Here is a 22167-nt window from a genome sequence, read left to right as displayed (position 1 = left end):
AGATAGATCGAGAGAGAGAGAGAGAGAGAGAGAGAGAGAGAGAGAGAGAGAGAGAGAGAGAGAGAGAGAACATCTCAATTCTGCGCGAGTCTTTTTCTACGCGACTATCGACAGTTCGGACTTGCCTCTCCGGCAAGGGGAATTGCCGCGATGAGAAAGCAGATAAATGGCTGTCGCAGAAATAGTAAATAGGTCTTCGTGATGTATGAGAGAGTTCGATATAACTTCTCTCGTCCCCCGACTTTTATTCAGAATAAACGAGCTGTCTTCGGCCACAATTTTCGTTACGCTCGTATTCGCGCACTGCAGAACGAACGAGGCAACTGCAACACGACCTGTTTGTTTACTGTCGCAGGTGTCCGCCGGTCAGCACATGCAGCTCACGGGTGACCTGAAGCCGGGTGTGTCTGTCGCCGCGCAGCAGGGCATGTTCTTCAATCAGCAACAGACGCCCAATCAGCCCGGTCCGGGCAGTCAGTCTGACACCTATTGCTCGGTCTCACAGTCCCAGACCATCAACTTCACTCAGCAAAGTCTGAGGCAGAGGGCGGCCGCCGCCGCCGCCAGCGGGGTGCCGCAACCTGGAGCTGCAGCGGGGGCGCGCGGCCATCCGCAGCAGGTGCCGACTGGCCAGGTCGATCAGCATCAGCACGCGAAGATCTTACAACAACAACAGCAGCTACAGCAGATACGCGCGCAACAGGTAAGCGACCTTGTCTTCGCGTTCCTTTCAGAGTTTACGTTTTCGATGAAAGAATGCTTTCTTCTCGCGATTGAATAATTTTGCCAAAGGCGTCTTTCTCGTCACATCTACGCGACATGTAGCGATTCAATAGCCAGAAGTTCAGTCTTAAAACGTGTAGATTATAATACAACGCTACATAAAAATAAAGGGCAATAAGAGACACGCACTGGTTCATCAATCTTTTTTCATTAATATCTCGGAATTTCACGTGGTCGTTTGAAAAATGGTAGAAGAATTTTTTCTTCAGTTTGACTTAACCTAACCTAACCATATGCACACTATGGCTGTCAACATTTTTCGGATGTCCTATGAATTAAGTTGTCTGTATGTTTTACATCAAATACAATCAAGACAATTGATCTTGTAAATTAGTTTTTGGTTTTTTGATGAATTCTTTATGTACATGTACGCATTGACTTTGTTTTTTATTCTATGCGAACAATCATATTCATTAGCTATGGAAAATAAGTTTTATCCGGAAATATGATTAACATATGGTATGGTAAAAAATCTTTTTTTAATGAGACATGTTATTTTTATCGTCTCGATTTTTATTACTTGAAGGAACATACCAGAGAAAAACAGTTGTTTGCGGTGTTTATTAGTTGTTTGAAAGATATAATTACGTTATACGATCTACTCTGTTGCTCACAACAAAGTTACGATCTATTCTGTTGCTCATAAGTTTTATCCGGAAATATGATTAACATATGGTATGGTAAAAAATCTTTTTTTAATGAGACATGTTCTTCTTACCGTCCCGATTTTTATTACTTGAAGGAACATACCAGAGAAAAACAGTTGTTTGCGGTGTTTATTAGTTTGAAAGATATAATTACGTTATACGATTTACTCTGTTGCTCATAACAAAATCATCTGCAATTTGTATTAATTTCGGCTAAAGATGATCATGTTATACATAGTCGAAACCTTATTCACATTAGATCCGCAACTGGCTCTTATTGTTCTTTATTCTTATATTACTCGAATCAGCGAGTCCTACAATCACACTTTTTCACACCTCGCGCTGACATCGTTCGCGTTCTCGAGAATCGCTCGCTCCATTCGACGACCGCGACGACTGAGCGCGTTTCCATCGTTACTCCGATAAACGGTATCGTTCCGTGTGCAACTTCCAGCGTGGCGATTGCTTCTGTAAGCTTCATCGCGAGATTGCCGCGCGATACCCCCCCGGTGGCACATTATCCAAGACATTAAGCTCGTATCCGAGCGGGAGAGAGAGAAAGAGAGAGAAAGAAGGAGAAAGGAGAGAGTGCTGCGCCCGCGACGTTCGTATGCAACAGGTATCACTAGGTCTTTTGCAACTTCTGTCCCGCCGCGTTGAAAGAAGCGACACAAATAGGACAAATAGCGCGGCGCGAGCTTCCTCGGAGACGGCGAGCGAGAGAGAAAGATAGCGTCAGAGAGAGAGAGAGAGAGAGAGAGAGAGAGAGAGGAGGGGAGGGAGGGAAACAATGAGGCGAAAAGTTTTTGCGCGACGCTAGAGTTACCTGCAGGAGCCCGGATAATATTGGCGAGGCCAAGATATCAGTGTGAATTAGTGTCCTCGACGATTACTTACGCTTCACGCGAGATTAAGCGTCGTCGATACATGCCTCTTTATCACCGGCCGGCTTTTCTCGCGGCTTAATCGACCCGTTGAATCGCGATGTGCATCTCACATGCAACTGCCGCCGCGGCGGTTCCTCATGATAACGCTAAATGTATTCAGCTCGCTTATCTCGCAGACGGGGTGTATTGAATAAGTAGCATCTAATCTAACGATCTCCGCACGTATACAGGATACATCAGACCGAGCGTGCTTCCTTTCGTTTAGGGATCTTCTGGTAGGATTCGAGATTTCCTTCTTTTTCAACGAGCATTCGATGGAACGTCGTGTAATTTCCTAATTTTCCGAAATTCCGTCCTCGATATTCTCAAAGCGGGTTACCTGCGTCTGTAATTAGATCTGCAAAAGCCACTGATTAAATTAAGCCGTTTCCTTTTCTTTCGGACCTTCTGACAGGATCTGAAATCTTCTTTTTTTTTCAATGAAAATTCAATGAAATCCTTGATGTAATTTTCCAATTTTCGAAATCCTGTCATCGATATTTGCAATCGAGGTTTTATTATTTGCGTCTGCAATTAGACATGCAAGAGTCATTTATTAAATTAACAGGATACATCAAATCAAGAGCAATTTCTTTCATTTGGGGATCTTCTGACAAGATAAAAGATGGTTTTATCAGAACACATCAGACCGAGCATACTTTCTCTCATTCAGGATTCTTGCGAGATTCAAGACGATTTGTTTTTTTTTTTCTTTGAAAATTCGGCGGAACATCGTCTTCATGTAATTTCTTGATTTTCCGAAATCGTCAATGTTTGCTATCGAGGTTTCACTACTTGCCCCTGCAATTAGAAATGCAAGAGTCGCTAATTAAATTAAACAAGATACATCAGTTTCTTTCACCTGGGGATTCTCTGGCAGTATACAAGAACATTTTTGTTTCTTTTTTCAATGAAAATTCATCGGAATGTCGCCTTTGTCGCGACAATTTTTCGAGATTGTTCCACTTGCGTCCGTAATTAAATCTGCAAAAGTCACTGATTAAATTAACAATAAAATCGTCGTCGGTATCGATACCTCCATCGCGGCTCGTTCCGTCGCTCGCGTCGAAAGCGATAATGGTGGAATCGTCGCGCGCGATTAAACGCGTCGCCGGGAAGTTGATTTAACGACGCGAAATTGCGTGGCACACGCGTAGCCACATTTGACGAGGCGCGCGCGCGCGACTACGCTCGCCTAGATCTCCTCATCGCGTTTGCGGACCGCTTATTGGCGGCTGACTCAGTCGCAGCGCGATCATTATCTTCATAATTCTAAGGTAGCAAAGAAGACGACGACGACGACGACGACGCTCGTGCTCCACTTACTAATTGTACGTTTCACGCAATTGGTTAGTCATCCGCTCTTCCAGGGACGGCTCCGGGCGACAAACGAGAAAACGGTATACATTATCGGAGAGTGCGATACCCAATGTTTTTGCGCAGAATATCCACCGATGGCGGACTTTCAATCGAATTCCGCGATCAATTGTGCGAAATATAGGATATAAAGTTAAAAGTATTGCTAGTATTCTGTTATTTCTAAAACTAAGTGAAATATGAAAGTTGTGTTTTTTATCAACCACATTTGATATCGAGAGTAACATCATTTGATGAAGTTTTTTCTACGTGGAATCGTTAAGGTAAATTCAAAAGCTTAAATTTCTAATTATCAGCTCATAATAACCTTCTAATACTTTTAACTTTACACTCTGTATATGAATAAATTATGACAGACCTGTATAGAATCGATATTAATATGATCGTCTTGTATCGATATCTGATGAAAAGTAGAAACGTAAAAAGTGACAATTTGACGTTTCTATCAGATCAGCAAAATTTTCTAATAACTTTTATCAAGATTGACATATAGTATGGACATATTTATATTACTGAAGAAGTTTAAAAATATCGATTAAAAGATATTTTGATGTTTTTGCCTAACAAATGAATTCAGTATTTATCCAAAAAATATAATCTCATTCTTAACAAAAATCTCTAGATTCTAAAGGATTTTATTCTTATATATTCTTATATATAGCTCCAAGAGAGGATTTCTCTAAAACCTAAAGGAGAATATTTTGAACACAATATTCTTAACCCTAGAACTCTAAACTCTAAACTCTAAACATAAAAAAGTTACGTGAACCTTAAACATAGCTAAATTTTATCCCCTGCATTTTTATTCGCTCGTAATTTCCGTAAAAAGAATAAAAATTCAATGTATCTTTTTTAATCGATGTAGAAAACACCAAGGAATATATTAATATTTTTGCGATTTATGCTACAATTCTAAGCAAATATACGAGTAAATCGTAAAGTCGTAGCTTACGAATCAATCGTAATGTTGATAAAATTCACAAATCGTAATTTTATTGACAACTTTTAGTTAATTGTAAGATTTACGAGAAATCGTAGATTTACGAATTATCGTATGATATACGGTCCGCATAGAATTGCAGATAAGTCTACTGATAAGTTCTTATGAGTTTTACGAGAACAAGTTACTAGTTTTACGATTTTGTCTAAAATTGCAGTATTAATGAGATTGAAAAAAGCTATAATGAAAACAAAGCACATGTTTTTAAGAAAAACGTTAAGAATGTTTTCTTGTGTTTCAATATTTTAAAAATTGGTTTGTTGGTTAAAATAAAAAAATGTTAAAAGTTCTAAAGTTCTAAAGTTATATATAAAATTAGAAGAATTTTGTACAGTATAAATTGTATCTCTCGTATTTCGCGTGAGCGGAGATTCTGCTTCAAGCAAATATATCCCTCTTGAATAAAAAAATTAGAATAATATCTACTAGATTTCCGACTAATAGTCCACTTCACTAGAAGAGGAATACTTTTCGAGTAAAAGTTTTCTCGCTTAGAGTATGGGATTACAGGGAAATACTACCTTGCAACAATTCCTTTTTTATATTATATTTATATGACCATGATTTTGTTGGCTCTTACAAGCTTTAATTTCTTTTGTGATTGTACGTTAAATGTACAATCGTACATTTAAAAACGAGGACACACATTCAATGTGCCAGTAATCTTTTTAAAATTCCTTAGGTTTCTCAGTGAATTCGAACATCTACACGACTATAGACTCAATCTTGATTCGCGCTTATTCACGATGATATAGGAATTGACGGGATGATCGGCTCCGCACCATGCTCGTATCCATTCCGATCTATTAGGATAGTTAACGTGCACGGAATGGCAGGAGCATCATCGCGCAATGCCGTTTCGATCGTCGCCCACGAGTTCCAAGAAGTTATTCGATTCCGTAACACCGCCGGGGAAATTTATACTATATTTAATTTATATTATTTTAATTTATACTATATTCTCATTACATTAGCAAAATTAATGTAATCGGCTATCAAAATTAAATTCCTTACTTTTCCTTGTCTGCTTGAAAAATTCTGAAAATTTGTATGCCGCAATAACAACTACATCAAGTTTGCCTTATTATTCAGCTATACTTCTCTCTCTCTCTCTCTCTCTCTCTCTCTCTCTCTCTCTCTCTCTCTCCAGACGATGTTGCTCGTTGCTAACTAATGATCTATTAAGCTTTATCTATAATACGTGGAGTAAGCACGAAAGTAAGTAGGAGTAAGGAATAAAACTAATTTAGTTCACTTATAAATCTAAACTTCCCTTATAGGAAGTATTTACTTAATAGAAACCCGAGTCGAAATTTTGGATTTTACAATGCAATAAGAATTAAGTTAGCAAAGTGGGTTTAATTCTAATGACATAATTTACTCGTTTGACTCTGATGATGTCCGAAATTTTTACATTCTTTAGTGTCAAATAAGTGTTGAATGAAATAGTAAGACTGAAAGGATCAAAATTTTGATTCGGGAAGACTTACTGCGTATGGAAACTGGAATATAGGCGCATAAACGAAATAAATTATTTTTATTTCTTACTCCTACTTTCACTTCTTACTCCAAGTTTACTCCGCATATTGTAGATGAAGCCTTAGTACATTCAGCAGACGCGTACATCGCTATACATTCCATATATATACAACACGCGAATTAAGGTAACGATCTTAATTATGGATCATTTAAAGTCAGAGTAACTTTCATTCATTTACAAGAAATTTGCCGATCGAAAGGGACTTATTACCACTGTAACAATATTGTTAATAACAACGCAACAAATGTCATAATTCTGAAGCAAAATTATTAGACTTTAAGTTAATTAATTTTAAATAAAGAAGAGATAACGTTTATGCGTAAATTCCAATTATGAGTTAGCAAATTATATTTCGCGTCCCGATAATAAATTATACGATACGAAATTTTATATTAACAATTTTATATTAATAATATCCATATACACATTGTTTTGGTTTATATAGAATGGTATATGTAGCACAACTTACTAACAATTCCATAAATCTAAAAAGTCGGTATAAAATATAGTAAAAAACAATTTATATTTGTGTTGAAATCGATCCGTGTAAAGAAATTTTTGTGTTAAAATTTTAATATTCCGTGTGTTAATTTAATAATATTGTCGTGTTATTTTGACTATACTGCGCGAAATATATTCACCATTTCTAAGTTAAAACACAACAGTGTCCAAGTATTATATTTTTGTATTAACTTTTGACATATTTTGTGTTATTTGTTTACATATTTGTCTTTGTTAAACTAATATAAAAAATAAATAAATTGGGACTTGCAAAATATGTTAAATTTAACACAAAATTTTTTACTATGCAAATGATGAATAAATGATTAAATTATAAAAAAATTCTCTTGAATGATGAAAATATTCTTTAGCTTTTTCACGGTGCTTTTTTAATTCTAAAATATTACATTTACAAATCTTGAATAATAATGTTTGTAGAAGTAACCTTAGAACACAAAGTGGTAAAAGAACTATAGAATATAAATGAACGTTTTCTATGTTTCCATTATAACGTCTACTTTCTAAACACATTGATGTGTGCGAGACAAGTTTGATTCGGACCTCGATCTATAATTGGGACCGTTACATTATTTTGTCTCGCTCACCAGGATCGCGGCGCAAACATTTCGGGCATAGTTGCACAAGAGAGCAAAGCGCGATTGCATTTCCCACTTCCTGGTGTTACGCGGACGCGTGGAAAGTCTCTCCGCGAGGGAGAGGACGACAATGGAAACAACAGCGACCGCCGCAGGAAGCCGATGCGGCGATCGCCGTCGCTTTCCTCGTCGCCGTCGGATACGTTCACCCTTTCGCTCTCTCGTCTCGCCCGCCCACCCGCTTGCCTCCTCTCCTCGCCATCGTCGCGCCGGCGTCTCTCTTTCCACTCTCGACCGAGCAACAACCTGCGATTAGGCGAGCAACGCCCTTCTGCTCTCTCGAGACTCCTCCGTCGCGGGAGCAGAGAGTATCGTGGCGAACCGACCTTAAAATCGGCATATAACGATTTCACGCATGCTAACCGATCGACTCCCGGATGCGAGAGGATCATCATCGCGATCATCGCTACTCTCCAACAAGTATCGAATCGACTCTTTTGTAGAAATCCTCCACGAGTGGATCGCCAAGTTTCGTAATCCTCCCTTCGTCCATTTTGGGCTCCTCGTGACTAGCAATGAATCGCATACTAATCGATAGAAGAATGATAAGCTATTTAGAATCTGATGTCCGTTGCTGAAAAGGAATCGTCTGAGAAGTTAGGTTCACTCATCTGACGATTCTAATGACAGGGAAATGTTATTTGACCTTTCTATAGGTGGAACCGGGTCTAGTTGGCCCAAGAGATACGTCATTCACGTACTTTGTTTACATATTTGTCATGACAAAAATAGCGGAAATAAAGGAAATATGTGCTTTACAGGATTGTTGCGGGCAAAAAACATAGAAGAAAGTTGCCTCTATTATAAATTAAAAAAAAATATTATTTAGTACATTTTTTCAATTATAAGAAATACTCCATATACTATGAATACATCTCTGAACAGCATCGACTTGAAGGATTGTGTCTATGAAAGATTTTGATCCTCTAACAATAATCTTCTAGTAAACACCAATTAACATTAATATTACATCAATGTTATTCAATGTACTCAATGTTATCACCTCCCACTTAGCAATGTAAGTGCAATATATACATGACAATGTAATTTGGTATGTACATGTTGTATATAAGACAGTTACATTGTTAAATGAGAAATCATAACATTGATGTAATGTAATATTTCTATCAGTTTATTGGGCTTTCATCAGCTAAGTCCCGTTACCAGTCTTGCGAAGGAAAGAAGTAAGTCCAGAGTCGATGTAAAAGTAGATTTTACGGCATGTCTTTCAATGTACAATATCTTTTCCGCGTTGTCACATTTGTTTGTTCCTAATCTTGGTATCTTTCGCGCTTGTGATTATAGGTTATGCAACAGCAACAGCAACAACACATGGCAGGAATGGGGGCTGTGCGGCCGCCACCACCCGAATACAAGGCAGCGGCCCAGGCGCAAATGATGCACGCCAGTATCGGAATGGGGCAGCAAGCGAGGTTTGCTAATACCGGACCCATGCGTAGAGTTACGCAGCAACCTATGCCGCCGTCTGGTAAGTTACGCAGAACATCTCAGTCAGTACGGAGACTGTTCAGTGAGTGCGCGCACCGAACGGTCATTGTACTGTGCGCACTCGTTGAACCGTGTACTGCATCCGTAACTCGTTGTTTTGTTTTATATCATTGCAATGAAACAAGTAATAAGTCGTGACTCTTAATAAAAAGTTAAGAAAGATAAAGATAATCAAATACGTTAAAGATGTAAAGTAATAATAAATCGTCACTACTTAATATTAAATAGTTACGGTCTCTTTTATATTTATATTATATTATATTATATTATATTATATTATATTATATTTTACGAGGATTGCACATCAAATATTTACAGATATGTTATATTGGTTATATAAATGCAATTTCTAATATTCCATCAGATTAAGGAAAAAGAGTAAAGAAGTGAAGAATCGAAGAGATGAGGTAGTTGACGTTACAATGTATATATCTGAGAAGTCATATATGCTTTAATATTATAAGTAGGATTATTTGTTTTCAATTTTCAATTTTATAATTGGATTCGTAAGGTTGAAAATCCTCGTTATTGTTATCGTTGCTGCTGAACAGCAAACAAATTATAATCGATATTAGAATCATTGTTATTGTTGTTGTTAGTATATAACGCCTGATACTAGCTGTTATAACTCGAAAATTTTTTTTTAATTTACACAAAACTGTCAGCTATCTCTCTCCAGATTCATTCTCGTTTTGTTATCAATTTAATTTTTATCTTATTTTATTCTATTTTAATTGTTCATATCGATGTGTTATTATCATCGCTGCTAAACGGTATAACCCAATATTTTTACAGAATATCTAATAATTGTCATACCAATATTCGAATGCAACAAATTAAAGGGAATCTTCTATCGTTTTGTAGACTTCGCAATAATTATTAAGAAATTAATTAAATGATATCAATAAATGAGTACGCGGATAGGACGAGTTTTAAAGGCATAATTTTGAGGCAGGTGTCTTCTATTAAGAATCTGTTGACTACAGCGAACGGCATGTGATGCTGGACTGCACGCCTACACAGTTTTCAGTTTGAAGTGTTTTATACATACTGTCTTCGAGTTTGGTATGATAATTGTTAGATCTTCCTCACTAACTCTTATTAAATGTAATTTTAACATTTTGCCAGATATACTCCAATCACTTTTACAAAAGAAAAGAGGACGGAAACGAAAAGTCGAAATCCCAATTGAAAACCCTGACTGCCTTGGATTTAACTACGACCAAAATCTTTCATACAATCCATCGAATTGTATAACTATGCCATCATACGTCAGCATATATAACCCACCTTTACAACACTCAGGACTACCAGTCCTGACACCCGGGAGTACCGTTCAAAATCTACCTAGTACGCGTTTTTTTTTTTTATTTAATTTTCATATTTCATTATTATCATATTTTCTTTCACTATTTTTACCGATGCGTCATCGTCACTGCTGGACAGTAAACGAAATGTCGCGCCTTAAATACAATGTTAATGTTGTACAAGCTTCACTGGAAAGGAAATTTTTAATCCTTTTTATCGTCACTGCTGGACAGTAGACGGAACATTTATACACATTACTTACTTACAATGTTAACATTGTACAGATTCAACGAATACTATGGAGAACACGCAAAGAAAGAAGAGGATTGTAGAGACTACAGTAAATCCAACAACTATTCAGACCAACAACTATCCCGACGAGATGAACATCAGTATCTATAACAATCTATCGCATACCACACAGTCTCCATATATAAACAGTCCAGATAACAGTCAATTGGACGAATATCAATTGAATGCAGGATTGCCTAGAGACATTATACAACATAACTATATTTGTATGCGTCTTTTATTTTATTTGATTAATTTTTATATTCGTGTTTGCTTTTATGTATGTATTTGTTATCATATTTTTTAATTGCTTATATTGAAACGTTATCGTCGCTAGCAGTTTCCAATAGAGAGTTCTGTGGAGGTGGTAAAATGAATTACTCCGCAGGATACTTTGTCTCTGTTGTCATGTGCATGTTTGATGGCGATTACTTTGTACCAAGAATTTCGCAAAGGGTACGAAGCGTTTTTTACTCTATCGCTGTCACGCCCTGACACTATTATGTCAGATAATTTCAAGAAAATTTCGTACCGAATACACATCTATCCACTCAGATGCGTGTCGATGACGACTACCTTTCGCGAAGAGTATGGCTTCGCGAGGTATTTCTAGCTCGCGCTCTGAGACCGTTGTTTATGGTACATGCTGACAGTTGCGACAGATGGTTTCATGAAAATTCTGTATTGCACAGAATACGCTCTATCGTATATCCATAGCGTATCGATAGCGGCTATTTTTCGCGAAGAGTTCCGCGAAGAGTACAAAGTGTTCCGAACATATACTCTGAGGTCATCATTTGTGACACGCCGTGTGACACGATAGAAAATTTTAAGGAGATTCCATACACACGTCCGGATGCATGTTGATACGATGGATAAAAGAAAAAATTCGATATATTCGATATGTATAAATCCAAGACATTCACACTGTTGCATGATTTCGGTGCGAGTTCCCGAAATTTATGCGCAGGTTTCAGCAGCAGCGTCGTCATTATGGCATATGAATGTTTTTCGCAGGTCCGATGATGAGGCCACAACTGGCGCAACAGCAGCAGCAGGCATTACACGCAACCGGCGGTAATATGTACATGGGCGGCGGTGGAATGGCCGCCATTGGCGGTATGCATCAGATGCACCAGCGGCTAGGCTATCCGAGAACCAACAATCAGCGGCCGCCTAACGTCAGCGTCGGCCCTCCGGACGGCCTTGGGAATAGCATCGCGAGTCGCGGTGGCCAGCAAGAATGGCGACACGTTCTGATGCAGCAGCAGGGCTTTCAGGCGCAGATGCGATCGCAGTTCAACCAGCAAGGTCACCAAGGTGAGTGCTAAGAAAAAGAGAGAAAGAGGAAGAGATCGAGGAGGATCCTTTTGTCGCTGTCTGTCGTCGCGCTCGCCGGCTCGGCTCGTGATCGCGATGTTCCGCCAGTCGGAATTCAGCCTCGCGAGTCAAAGACTCCCTTTCGAGGGAAGTGGTTTCGTCGTCGTCGAGCATACGCGTGTTATTCTGTTTTCTGAACACACTGGTTATTGGAAACACATGCGTTCAGGAAGCGTATTTGAAAAATTCATCGAGTGCATAAAAGGTCAAACTCGCCTCTGTCGATTTGTTTACCCTGTTGCTCGTAAAAATTATTTACACAAGATCGGAGTATGCGGAATTTTATCGAATCGTGTAATTCATTTTAGGTGGCTTCGGCATGGGCGGCGCGGGCGGCATGCAAATGACCGCGGCGCAGATGCAACATCAGCAGCAGCTAATCCGCTCGCAAAACGGCGGTATTGCCGGATCGGGGATGTCCAACAGCACGCAGATGCAACAATTATTGTCACAGCAACACCAACAACAAACGTTAGCTATGCAGAATAATAACCAGATGTCATTGCAGATGCAAATGTCGCAGACATCTTCCGTTAACTCGGCTACTGGCACCGGTGAGTAACTCACAAGTACCTTAAATATATTGGAGATATTCATGAAATTTTGTCAAACAGAAATAGATACACACATACGTACGTCGAAATAATTAATAATTGATTTCAGATCAAATGTGTGTTATTCGATTTTCAAATTTCTTTGACAACATCATTTTACATATAAACGTTTTGACAAAACAAAATTAATTAAACTTTAACTGATCTATTTAAAAAACTAATGAAAGCTGTTATTATTATGAATAATATCACAGATCTCTGTGTCAATAAGTGACCTTCTCCTTAGTTCGTGCCGTATATCTTGAAACTAATGATGAAATAATAATTTACGAATCGTATGTCTAGGTTCCCCATTGCATCCGCATCAGCAGTATGGTGCGGGCAGCCCGGGAGTGCGCAGTCTGCCGCAACAGCACACGCAACCACAGGCCACTACTACGGACCCTGATTTTACCCTTGAATTCCTAGACACTCTTCCGACGGGAGACGCGTCGAATTTCAGCGCTCAGGAGCTGCTTAATTCTCTAGACACTACGGCTAGCTTCAATCTCGATATTCTGTAAGACCACGCGTCAGCTCGTATCGGGGATGTGGGTCTATATCGACTTGCAATAACGCGAGTGAGATCAAGCAGCTCTAAAGTACAGCTCGCAAGCGCGACGATTCCAGTTCATCCTAATTTATTTCAGTTTCCATTTCTCTTCGTTACATTCCAAGTCGGCTGAGAAACGACGATACAAGGAAATATGAAAAAGAAATGTGAAATTAGCGTTACGGACGGCAGCACGTCAGTGAAACGCGGAAACTATTCGCATACGTCCAAGTATGTCTCCAGTAAAAGCGTTTTCTTTGATTCAATTCAAACCAGTTGACTTTGCCAAGCAAAATGAAACTGCAAGTAAAACTGTGAATGTACTGACCGCAATATAAAAATAGCATACCTTACTTTACTGTCGGTAATACAACACGGGCATTTTGTACAAATAGTATCAAAAAATTCGCTGAATCATTCGCGTTAAATAAGCACAAAAATAAGTGGAACGGTTAACACGATTAATACTTGCTTAGCTGAACCTATTTACCGGTAAAAAATTGGTTATCTCGCGCCAGTTTGTCGGTAAACGTTCAAATTTCTTGACAGACGAGTTCGGTAATCATTTTCTAAAACCGATTGTTTGTTGCAAAGTTTTGCGCGGATCCGCATCGGCAACAACATCTGTTTATTGTTTTGTTGCGTAGCCAGCGTTTGTTGTTGATAGTGCTGCGACAACAGTTGTTGCATTTTCAAAATATATCACTTTTTATTTGGGGAACTCTATCCACGGACTAAATTGAATTTATTTCTACGTAATTATATAAATAAACTTAATTTATTTATGTAGAAATACAAAAATAAAATAGAAAGAAAAATGATTAACGTCACACATATGTGACGTTGATAGTAAACATGGTCTATTTAAAAATTGAAAATTTTTAAGAGGAATAAGATTGAAGTGAGAGATTACTATGTGTTTTACATGTGTTTTACATGCTGGTAGCGCACGTTTGTTTTTTTTTTCTAGTTTTTTTCTTTTTTCTATTAGTTTTTATGTGTGACTTTTAAGTCATATATTTAGTCATATAACTTTTAGATTATATATTAAAACTCCTTCTTTAATTTCTTTTTATTTATATTTAACTAAAATTTGAACTAAAATTTCCGTAATTTAAATACATATTTTCACGGAAAATTTTGTCTTGTCTGCATTTTTTAGTCAAACTATTTCTTTAGAATGTGAAAATATTCTCACACAATCACGCACCTCAAAATCAGTATCGAATGGTCATTATTTAGCTGGATATATTCTAATGATCGAATTCTTCAAACGTCGCTGTCATAAAATAGACTCGAAAACAAAAGACATTCGCGGATATTTTTCGCGAATTCTTTAATTAACATGTTTTTCCTATTTCCTTTTCACATCGTTATTTTAGAAGATCGACTTTAATGGTTAATTTATAAGAATAGCGGTGTAACAATAACAATTAGGGAGTAGCGCATTTTAAACACTTGCCGTTGACGGTATACTTAAAATTAACAAAATGTCAATTATCAAACTCTTGATCCGAAAACAGCGAAAGAAAATTTTAACGTAATATTAACGTCATAAACATTACATAACGTAAATAAAACAGAGAAACTATTTGCATTTTTTCTTTTTATATCGCTGTTTTCGGATCAACATTTATATTTAATTTATAAGAATAATAGGAGGGAGGATATAACAATAATGGTTAGAAAATATCATATTCAAACACGTGCCATTAGTGGTATACTTACAATTTAAAAAATGTCAATTATCAAACATTCGGTCTGAAAATGCCAAAGTGAAAAGGAAATGTGAAATTAACAGTCTATCTTGAGATGCATGAAACAAAATCCACGAATTTAGTCGATTAAGAAATCACATCAGTAAAGCACAAAAAATACCTGTTTATGGCATCAAGTTCTTCTATAAAAAACGATTGATTTATAATATCGGCTGAATTTATTAAAACAAATGAAGGCCATTCATTATTGAATTTAAAATGCGTCATTGTGTGACAAAATTTTTATGAAAAAATAATTCTAGTAAAACCTGCAAAAAAATATTACAAATTTTCTTTTTCAAAATTTGTATTAAAAATTTTATATCTGATATAAAGTATTTTGTTTTAAACCATGTGAAATGATATGATAAAATATCTTGCATTAAAAAAAAATATTATATATCTTTATTCTATGTAGAAAAGATATATATGTAAATATATTTATATGTATGTAAAAAGATATATATATATATATATATATATATATATATATATATATATATATATATATATTTTAACGCAAGGGAACGATAAAACAAATCAATTTTTATTATAAAATTTTATGATTTTATTGAAAAAGTTTCCGATAACTTTATTGTGACTTTATTGTGATCGGAAAAAAATCTCAAGATTAAACAAAGATCATTGTTTTAGATGTCTTTTGAAACCGATTTTTATTTGAACTTTTGTTTGAAGATATATGTTCGAAAATGCGATGGTTGTGAGATATTTTTTATAGTTTCTTATATCACTTAAGAATACTTCTTGTATCGTTATAGAATACTTTTTGTGATCTAAAAAATTTTTTTGGCTAAATTATAAATTATCTTAATGAAACCCCAAAAGATGAAAAAAATCGAATTACCTAGAGTTAGGTTGCTATCACCTAGAGTCATCATTTAGAAAAGGTTACTTGTAAGAAAAGTAAAAGAAAATGGAATATATATTTTGACGATGTATTTCGTGTGAATACTCACAGAAAACAATCGGTTTTTAGAAAATGAAATCTGAGCAATTATCGACAAAACGGCACGACGATAATAAATTTTTAACTCAACTGGTTTTTGTTGAGACAAATATCGCTGTCACGGAAGACAGACTTTATGTGTGCGAATATATTGCGTATCACTGATATGTTAACGTCTGTAATGCTTATTTCATATCTTTTTTCTCGCATCGCTATTTTCGAATCGGGCCTTCTCGGATTGACTAGGATGTAATGAATAGGAAGCGATGATCGCAAATATGAATTCGTCGTTAGCGTCGCGCCATTGTGCATTTTAGAGGTCACTGATCTCGCGGCGAAGGAGGGAAAAAGGTAGGACAGGCGGAAATGCACATTGTTATAGAGAGAGCATCAGGGACCAACCAAGAGAGCAAAGCGCGTGATGTCGATTGTCACAGTGAATCGTTGCTTCTCTTTTCAGACAGTATTGGAGTTGATAGCAGTGCCTAGAGAGAGAAAAAGAAGAAACTTTTGTCCCGTTTGTTACCCCGACTTGTTAGAAAATAGCTTGCAATGTCGGCGAACAGTTGCTCGTGGTTCGTGTAGGACTTGCACGCATTGAAATATATACACACAGGGATCATAAACGTAGGGACCTTGATTTTTACACTGTCGACAGTCGATCGTGAAGAAATACGACGTAGAATCGTGGCGAAGATTGCGACGCGTTAATTACTCGAGAATAAACCTTGGTTGGGGCGTATACATATGTCGTGTTGTTTGTAATGTTTGTATAAAAGCATACGCGGGAATATTTCGAATGTAGTATAAATTCCATGTTAAATTTCGAATTGTTGCTAATAAAAAAAGCGTTGAGTTCCTACGAGTTTATCTTCTCACTTGGGTTTGAAATATTTCAGAAGGGAAAAGAGAGAGAAAAATAACAAGCTAAAGAATCTCTTTGTCGTTAATCGCGCGACTGTCGCGTTGTTCAATATACGCAATCGGCCGGATTGCGTAAAATTAATTAATTCGATCGGTTTTGCTGCACGGAAAATCCGGAGTCGACGATAAACCACGGTCGACAGCTTATCGCGCGTCGTATCGATCCGTCCTAAAATTAATGCGTATTATCCAGTGCGTTATCCCGCCGCGCAATAACGCGCGCGTCTCGCGGTCGGTTTGCCACTTCTCCACGTAACGCGCTTTGCCTTCCTCGATAAATTTCGCCGCGCCCCCACCCTGTCTTGCGCGAGATTTTTTCTTCGATTTTTAGCAACGCTCCAAGTCACCGGTATATCGCGCGTTTTCTCTCAGTTTCCTTTGCAAAAGTGCCCCCCGAATTTCTTCGTCTCGCCTTCTCTTTCTCCGCCTGTTTTTTTCCTTTCCTTTTCCTTCTGCTCGAAAACGCGTCGCCCTAGTTGACGAACGAAAAGAGCCGTCTCCGTCTGCGTTACGATCTTACACTAGGTCGAATAGCAGCCTAACGTTGCTCGTGGGTGGGCCTCGGCAGGAGGATCAATATCACCGTGAGGGAGAAAACGAGCAGACTGAGAATGGGAGCAAGGAGGTAGGAGATCCGCCGCGATGAGGGATAAGGATTACAAGGGCGGCGGCGACGGCGACGGCGGGAGGGAGGGGACGGTCGGAGGGAAACGCGTACTCCGAAAATGTCAATTCGCCGCTCCGGCTTCTCATGAAATTACGATCGTGATAAGGGTCCGCCCCGCGTGTCGACCCCGTTCGATTTACAGTGGCTCTCTCTTTCTCTCTCTCGCTGCTTCCGTTTCTCGCAATCCTTCCTCCACCGTTGTGCGCGAGCCCCAAAGCCTTAAGACACTTTCTCAGTCCGACGAGTTTCGTTAATTTCCATGTTCGCGTGTCTCGAGTAAGATTGTCCTTTCCGTAACGCGCCAATTTAACATATTTCTTTAACGACGTCGCGAGAACACGATCGAATAGTTGTGATGCGAGAACGTCACTCGACAAATTGGCGCGTTTTCTTCGCCGGGGACGAGGCGAGTCGTAACTGGGAAGCGCTAACTGGGTAGAGAGACACTCGTGGCGCGAGCCGGCCGTTCGATCGGCGGCTCGCGCTGGCCGCGCGAGCTTTTCATTGATCCAATGCGCAAGCAGAGCAACGATCCACTGGCCGACATCGACACACACGTCTCCGCCGCGACGATGCTCCCCGACCTGTCGCGAACGCGTACGCGCGACCAATGTACAGTCGTTCGTACGAAAGAAACTCCACTGTAAAGCGTGTTATCAATTACTGAGGTCTGCGACGACGGACGCGATAATGTACGAGAGAAGGACGCTCGTCGCGACGTCGTCCTGTCTCTCCCGCCGCGTCTCTATTGTAAAAATGCGTCACAGCGATGCGGCGAGCGTCAAAATTCGCATTCACATTTCCTCACGCTCTGCACGAAGAAGAAGTGATGAGACTCGGGGAGGAGTGTTAACAATCTCTCTCTCGCGAGCGTCACGAGAACGATATTGCGTCTTCTTTTTCCACGACGGCAGACTTCGAGCAGGTGACGATAATGAGCTTTCTAGACCGACTGAGTCGGCTGGAAGACAATTCAAATATCAATTAACCATCTCACGGGAGAGGGCACTTTAAAAAGCGGGATCAGTATTTCTACGCGCGAAACGGTTTTCATACATTATAAAGGAACAAAACGAAAAAAAAAATAATTAAATAAACGAGCGCTTCTCGGCGAATATTATATAGATGAATTACTACGAAAACCACGACGACGATAACGATGGCGCACGACGCGTCGATTTTTCCTTTCCTTTGTCATTGTAAATACGCATAGGACACGCAAAGAGATAGGAGACGGTAGATAGATGTATAATAGAGACCGCGAGCGAGCCGACCGGACGGTTTCCTCCGTGTCGTTGCGACGATCGACGATCGCGGACTCTCCTCGAGTACATTCCGCGACGAGAGGAAGCGATCGGGAGGACAGCGGGTCCTCCTGGTCCAGCGGGTCGCTCTCGTAGGGCGCCTGGCACGGATCGCGAAGTACCGTGCGAAACGATGCACTGCTTCGAGAATGAGGAAGAGACGGGAGGAAAAACGAGAGAGACAAAGATAGATAGATAGATAGATAGGTAGGTAGTTAGATAGATAGAGAGAGAGAGAGAGAGAGAGAGAGAGAGAGAGAGAGAGAGAGAGGATCGCCATGGGAGGATCGAGATGCGCGCGGCTTCGCGGAGAAGTCGACGCTCCGAATTCTAAAATTACCTTCGTAAGACCGTGCGTACACCACGTGTATCTCAGGAAACCGCGGAACAGCGTCGACTTGGCGAAAAGCGCGGGACGCAGCGAACACGTCCCGGCACGCTCCACTCTCGCCGAGCTGCCTTCGCGACGCGAGAGCGATGCACCGCTACTCTCGTCCGACGATTGTGATATATACATATACTGTAAAAAAACAAAAGAAAAAAAAGAAGAAATAAGAATGTGGAAAAAGCATGCCCAGTCAGGAACAGAATATGATTCTCGTCGCGAGAAATAGCGGGACATTGTGCATCGACCGGCTTAACCCTTTCTCCGATTCCCTAGGTGACTATTTATTCGCGACTTGTCGATCGTTCTCTTTCACTCTCACACGAGGGGAATACAGATCTTTTTGTAATCTCGTCAGAGAGGAGGAGGGTTAACGGGGAGCGCGTCACGGGAAGCGCGACTGATCCTCGTGTTTGCGATTGATCGGGGTGCATCGGTGATCGTCCGGTCCGATCCGTCAAATCAGGTGGGCGCGCGATTGAGCGAGGCAGCAATAAGAAAGAATGAGAATGGAAGGAGGAGGGAGAGAACGAATTGTCTGTAAATAACAGTGTTGCATTATTATTTATGTTGCTCTACCGTGGCGAGTAGTAGTAAATTATCGTAACGATACGTAATTTAAAGATGAGACGAGGAAGAGAGAGAGAAAGAGAGAGAGAGTGTGTGGATCGTACGATCGGGCAGCGTGTACATAAGTTATAGGTATATCTTTCCTGGTAAAGGATACTTTATGAATAGTTATTTTTATTACTATTAGTTACTATGTAACAATTAAGTATCATATTACATTAGTATCATTAGTTTATTATTTTTGTCTCATTATATATTATTACTTATTCCCCTATTATTATTATGAATATTATGATTACGGTTGTTATCCTTCGGCCGATGATCTCAAAAAAAAAAAGATAAAATAGAAATTACGTTCGAATGGGAGTGCCGCAAAATCTTCTCTGAATTAAAAATTTACACAACACGCGGAATGGATCCTTCGTTATCATTAAGACGGGTTTTATTTCTAGCCTACTACGTACTCTCTAAACATGTTTATGATGCAGTCAAAGTACACTCCCTCGCCTAACCATTATTATTACAGTTTCCAATGACCCAATAGTTGAATTTGCGCTCCTTGCGCAGATCATTCTAAGCGAAAAATTTTGTAGGGGTGATTTTCTTTGGTTGCATGAAAGATGTACGGGAAATCTGATTCAGTGTCGCGATCTGTATAAATGTTCAATTTATTTCGGAAATTAGAAAGTCGCTTTTTCAACGTGTCTAATTTGCGAGCGCATATGCAAGTATTGGTCAAAAATATGAAGCGTCTTTACATTAAAAAGACAAAATGAAATTTTATACTGAATTATACGAATACTAAATTTTACGAAAATAGCATAAGATGGTGTATTTAAGAAATTTGTGCAGATTTAATTTGAGAAATTAAATAGACAAATCTAACGAATGAGTAAATTGAAAGAAAGTTTGTGATTTGATTTAGATCTTTCTTGAAGTATTTGAATCGCCGACTAGTGATTTAAATATTTTCTATAATAAATTGAAGCTGTTCCATATTTATGACCAGATGTTCGTTTGATTTGTTTGACAAAAATATGAAATCATGCTTTAGATATGTTCTATTTTTAGCTCTGTCTCTATTTTTAGTCTCTGTCTTTTTATAAGAGCTACGCGCCAATTTTTAAAACAGTGCGTTCACCCGCGGCTAAATCTGAAATGTTCATCGCATATTTACGCCTTATTTTGTAATTCTCATCTCAGTATTTTTACCCGCTATTCGACATCGATCGAACTGCAAATTACAACTGACATATCGAATCAGCTTGGTTTCGATCATACGCAAGTATGATAGCGATGCAACACTAGACAATTATTCATGAACATGTTTTACCGAACGAGAGTCAAGACATTTTTTCATGTCTTTGTATATTTTTATGCAATGTTGTAGAATGATATTGTTTCAAATATATTATACAGATAATAATAAACAAATTTATATGCATTATCCAGCGTGCAAATTCATTTATACCTTATTCCAAATCCATCTAAAGGTAAATAAATTCTCCAAATATATAAAAATCTGCTGTAAAACCGAGTAACGTCCCTGTAAAACAAACAACTTAGAAGTAACTTAAGTACTTTTGAACCAATGTGTTTTGCGATAGAAACATTAAAAGATATTTATATTATTAAGATTTGTATTGAAATATTTTTACCAAAATAATTTGTGCATATATTTGCGTTTACAGTGAATTGCAAAATAGTTTAGGCACAATGAAGTTGGGAGCTCATCAAATTATCAGAATTGAGAATCATTAGTAATGATTCATTATTTTGACGGGTTTGTCCAGTAATTATATTATTAATTGTTATTATTTATTATTACTGTGTTCTTAATTATATTCTAAATTATATTCCCGGGAAAAGTTCAGATAAAAGCCAGATATAGATTTTGTCAAGATCTGATCAGATATAATCAGATATCATTCAGATATGATTCAGATCTGTTCATGTATAATTATATATACAATTATATATGGACAGATCTGAATGATATCTGATTATATCTGATCAGATCTTGACAAAATCCATATCTGGCTTTTATCTGAACTTTTTTTTCCCGGGTTATTATTGCGTAAGTACATTAGATCTGTTCATTTTCAAAGAATTTCTAAACTATTGTAGTAAGTTAAAGTGAAACAAATATATTTTCTTTCACTATAATATATTAGACTAGTGTGCACTAATTTAGAGATTCTTCGAAAATAAACAGACCTATGGTCTGTTCTTTTTAGTTGCACTGCTGAACTAGTGCAATAAATTGAAGTGAGATAACTATACATTTTCTCACTCTAACTTTTTGCACTAATTCAGCAGTGCAGCTACAAAGACCAGGCTTCTTAATTAATGCAATAAGTTGAAGAGTGATTTGGGCGTTGCGAGTGTGTAATAAAACGCACGCTTGTTAGATACGGTATTTATATCATTAGATATAAAGTCTGATCTACAATATGTTCTTTGCTTCCTGCTTTTTCTCTTTATCTCTTTCTGACTCAAACCTTAAGCTTTAAGCCAGGAAAAAACAGA

The 22167-nt window shown here is 38.2% G+C and overlaps 1 protein-coding gene across 7 annotated transcripts in view; it reads left to right on the top strand.

Moving 5' to 3' along the window:
- The window catches only part of LOC116847586 (neurogenic protein mastermind-like), a 296566-nt gene extending 275481 nt beyond the window's left edge, over nucleotides 1-21085 (top strand). For 5 of the 7 annotated variants that reach the window (XM_032822710.1, XM_032822708.1, XM_032822711.1 and 2 more), the window contains 7 exons: nucleotides 356-703; nucleotides 8736-8919; nucleotides 10068-10289; nucleotides 10532-10765; nucleotides 11556-11858; nucleotides 12227-12472; nucleotides 12818-21085. In XM_032822710.1, coding sequence (XP_032678601.1) covers nucleotides 356-703; nucleotides 8736-8919; nucleotides 10068-10289; nucleotides 10532-10765; nucleotides 11556-11858; nucleotides 12227-12472; nucleotides 12818-13035 — 1755 coding nt within the window. In that variant the 3' untranslated portion in view covers nucleotides 13036-21085. The remainder of the gene's footprint in view (nucleotides 1-355; nucleotides 704-8735; nucleotides 8920-10067; nucleotides 10290-10531; nucleotides 10766-11555; nucleotides 11859-12226; nucleotides 12473-12817) is intronic. The other 2 variants (XM_032822712.1, XM_032822715.1) reach the window with 2 other exon arrangements.
- The last annotated feature ends 1082 nt before the right edge of the window (nucleotides 21086-22167 follow it).

This window comes from Odontomachus brunneus, unplaced genomic scaffold (genome assembly GCF_010583005.1).
Source record: "Odontomachus brunneus isolate Ranch 3 - 2012 unplaced genomic scaffold, Obru_v1 Obru_scaffold_081, whole genome shotgun sequence".
NCBI lineage: Eukaryota > Metazoa > Arthropoda > Insecta > Hymenoptera > Formicidae > Odontomachus > Odontomachus brunneus.
Note: the sequence above shows the minus strand (reverse complement) of the source record. Positions and strands in the feature narration are given on the sequence as shown.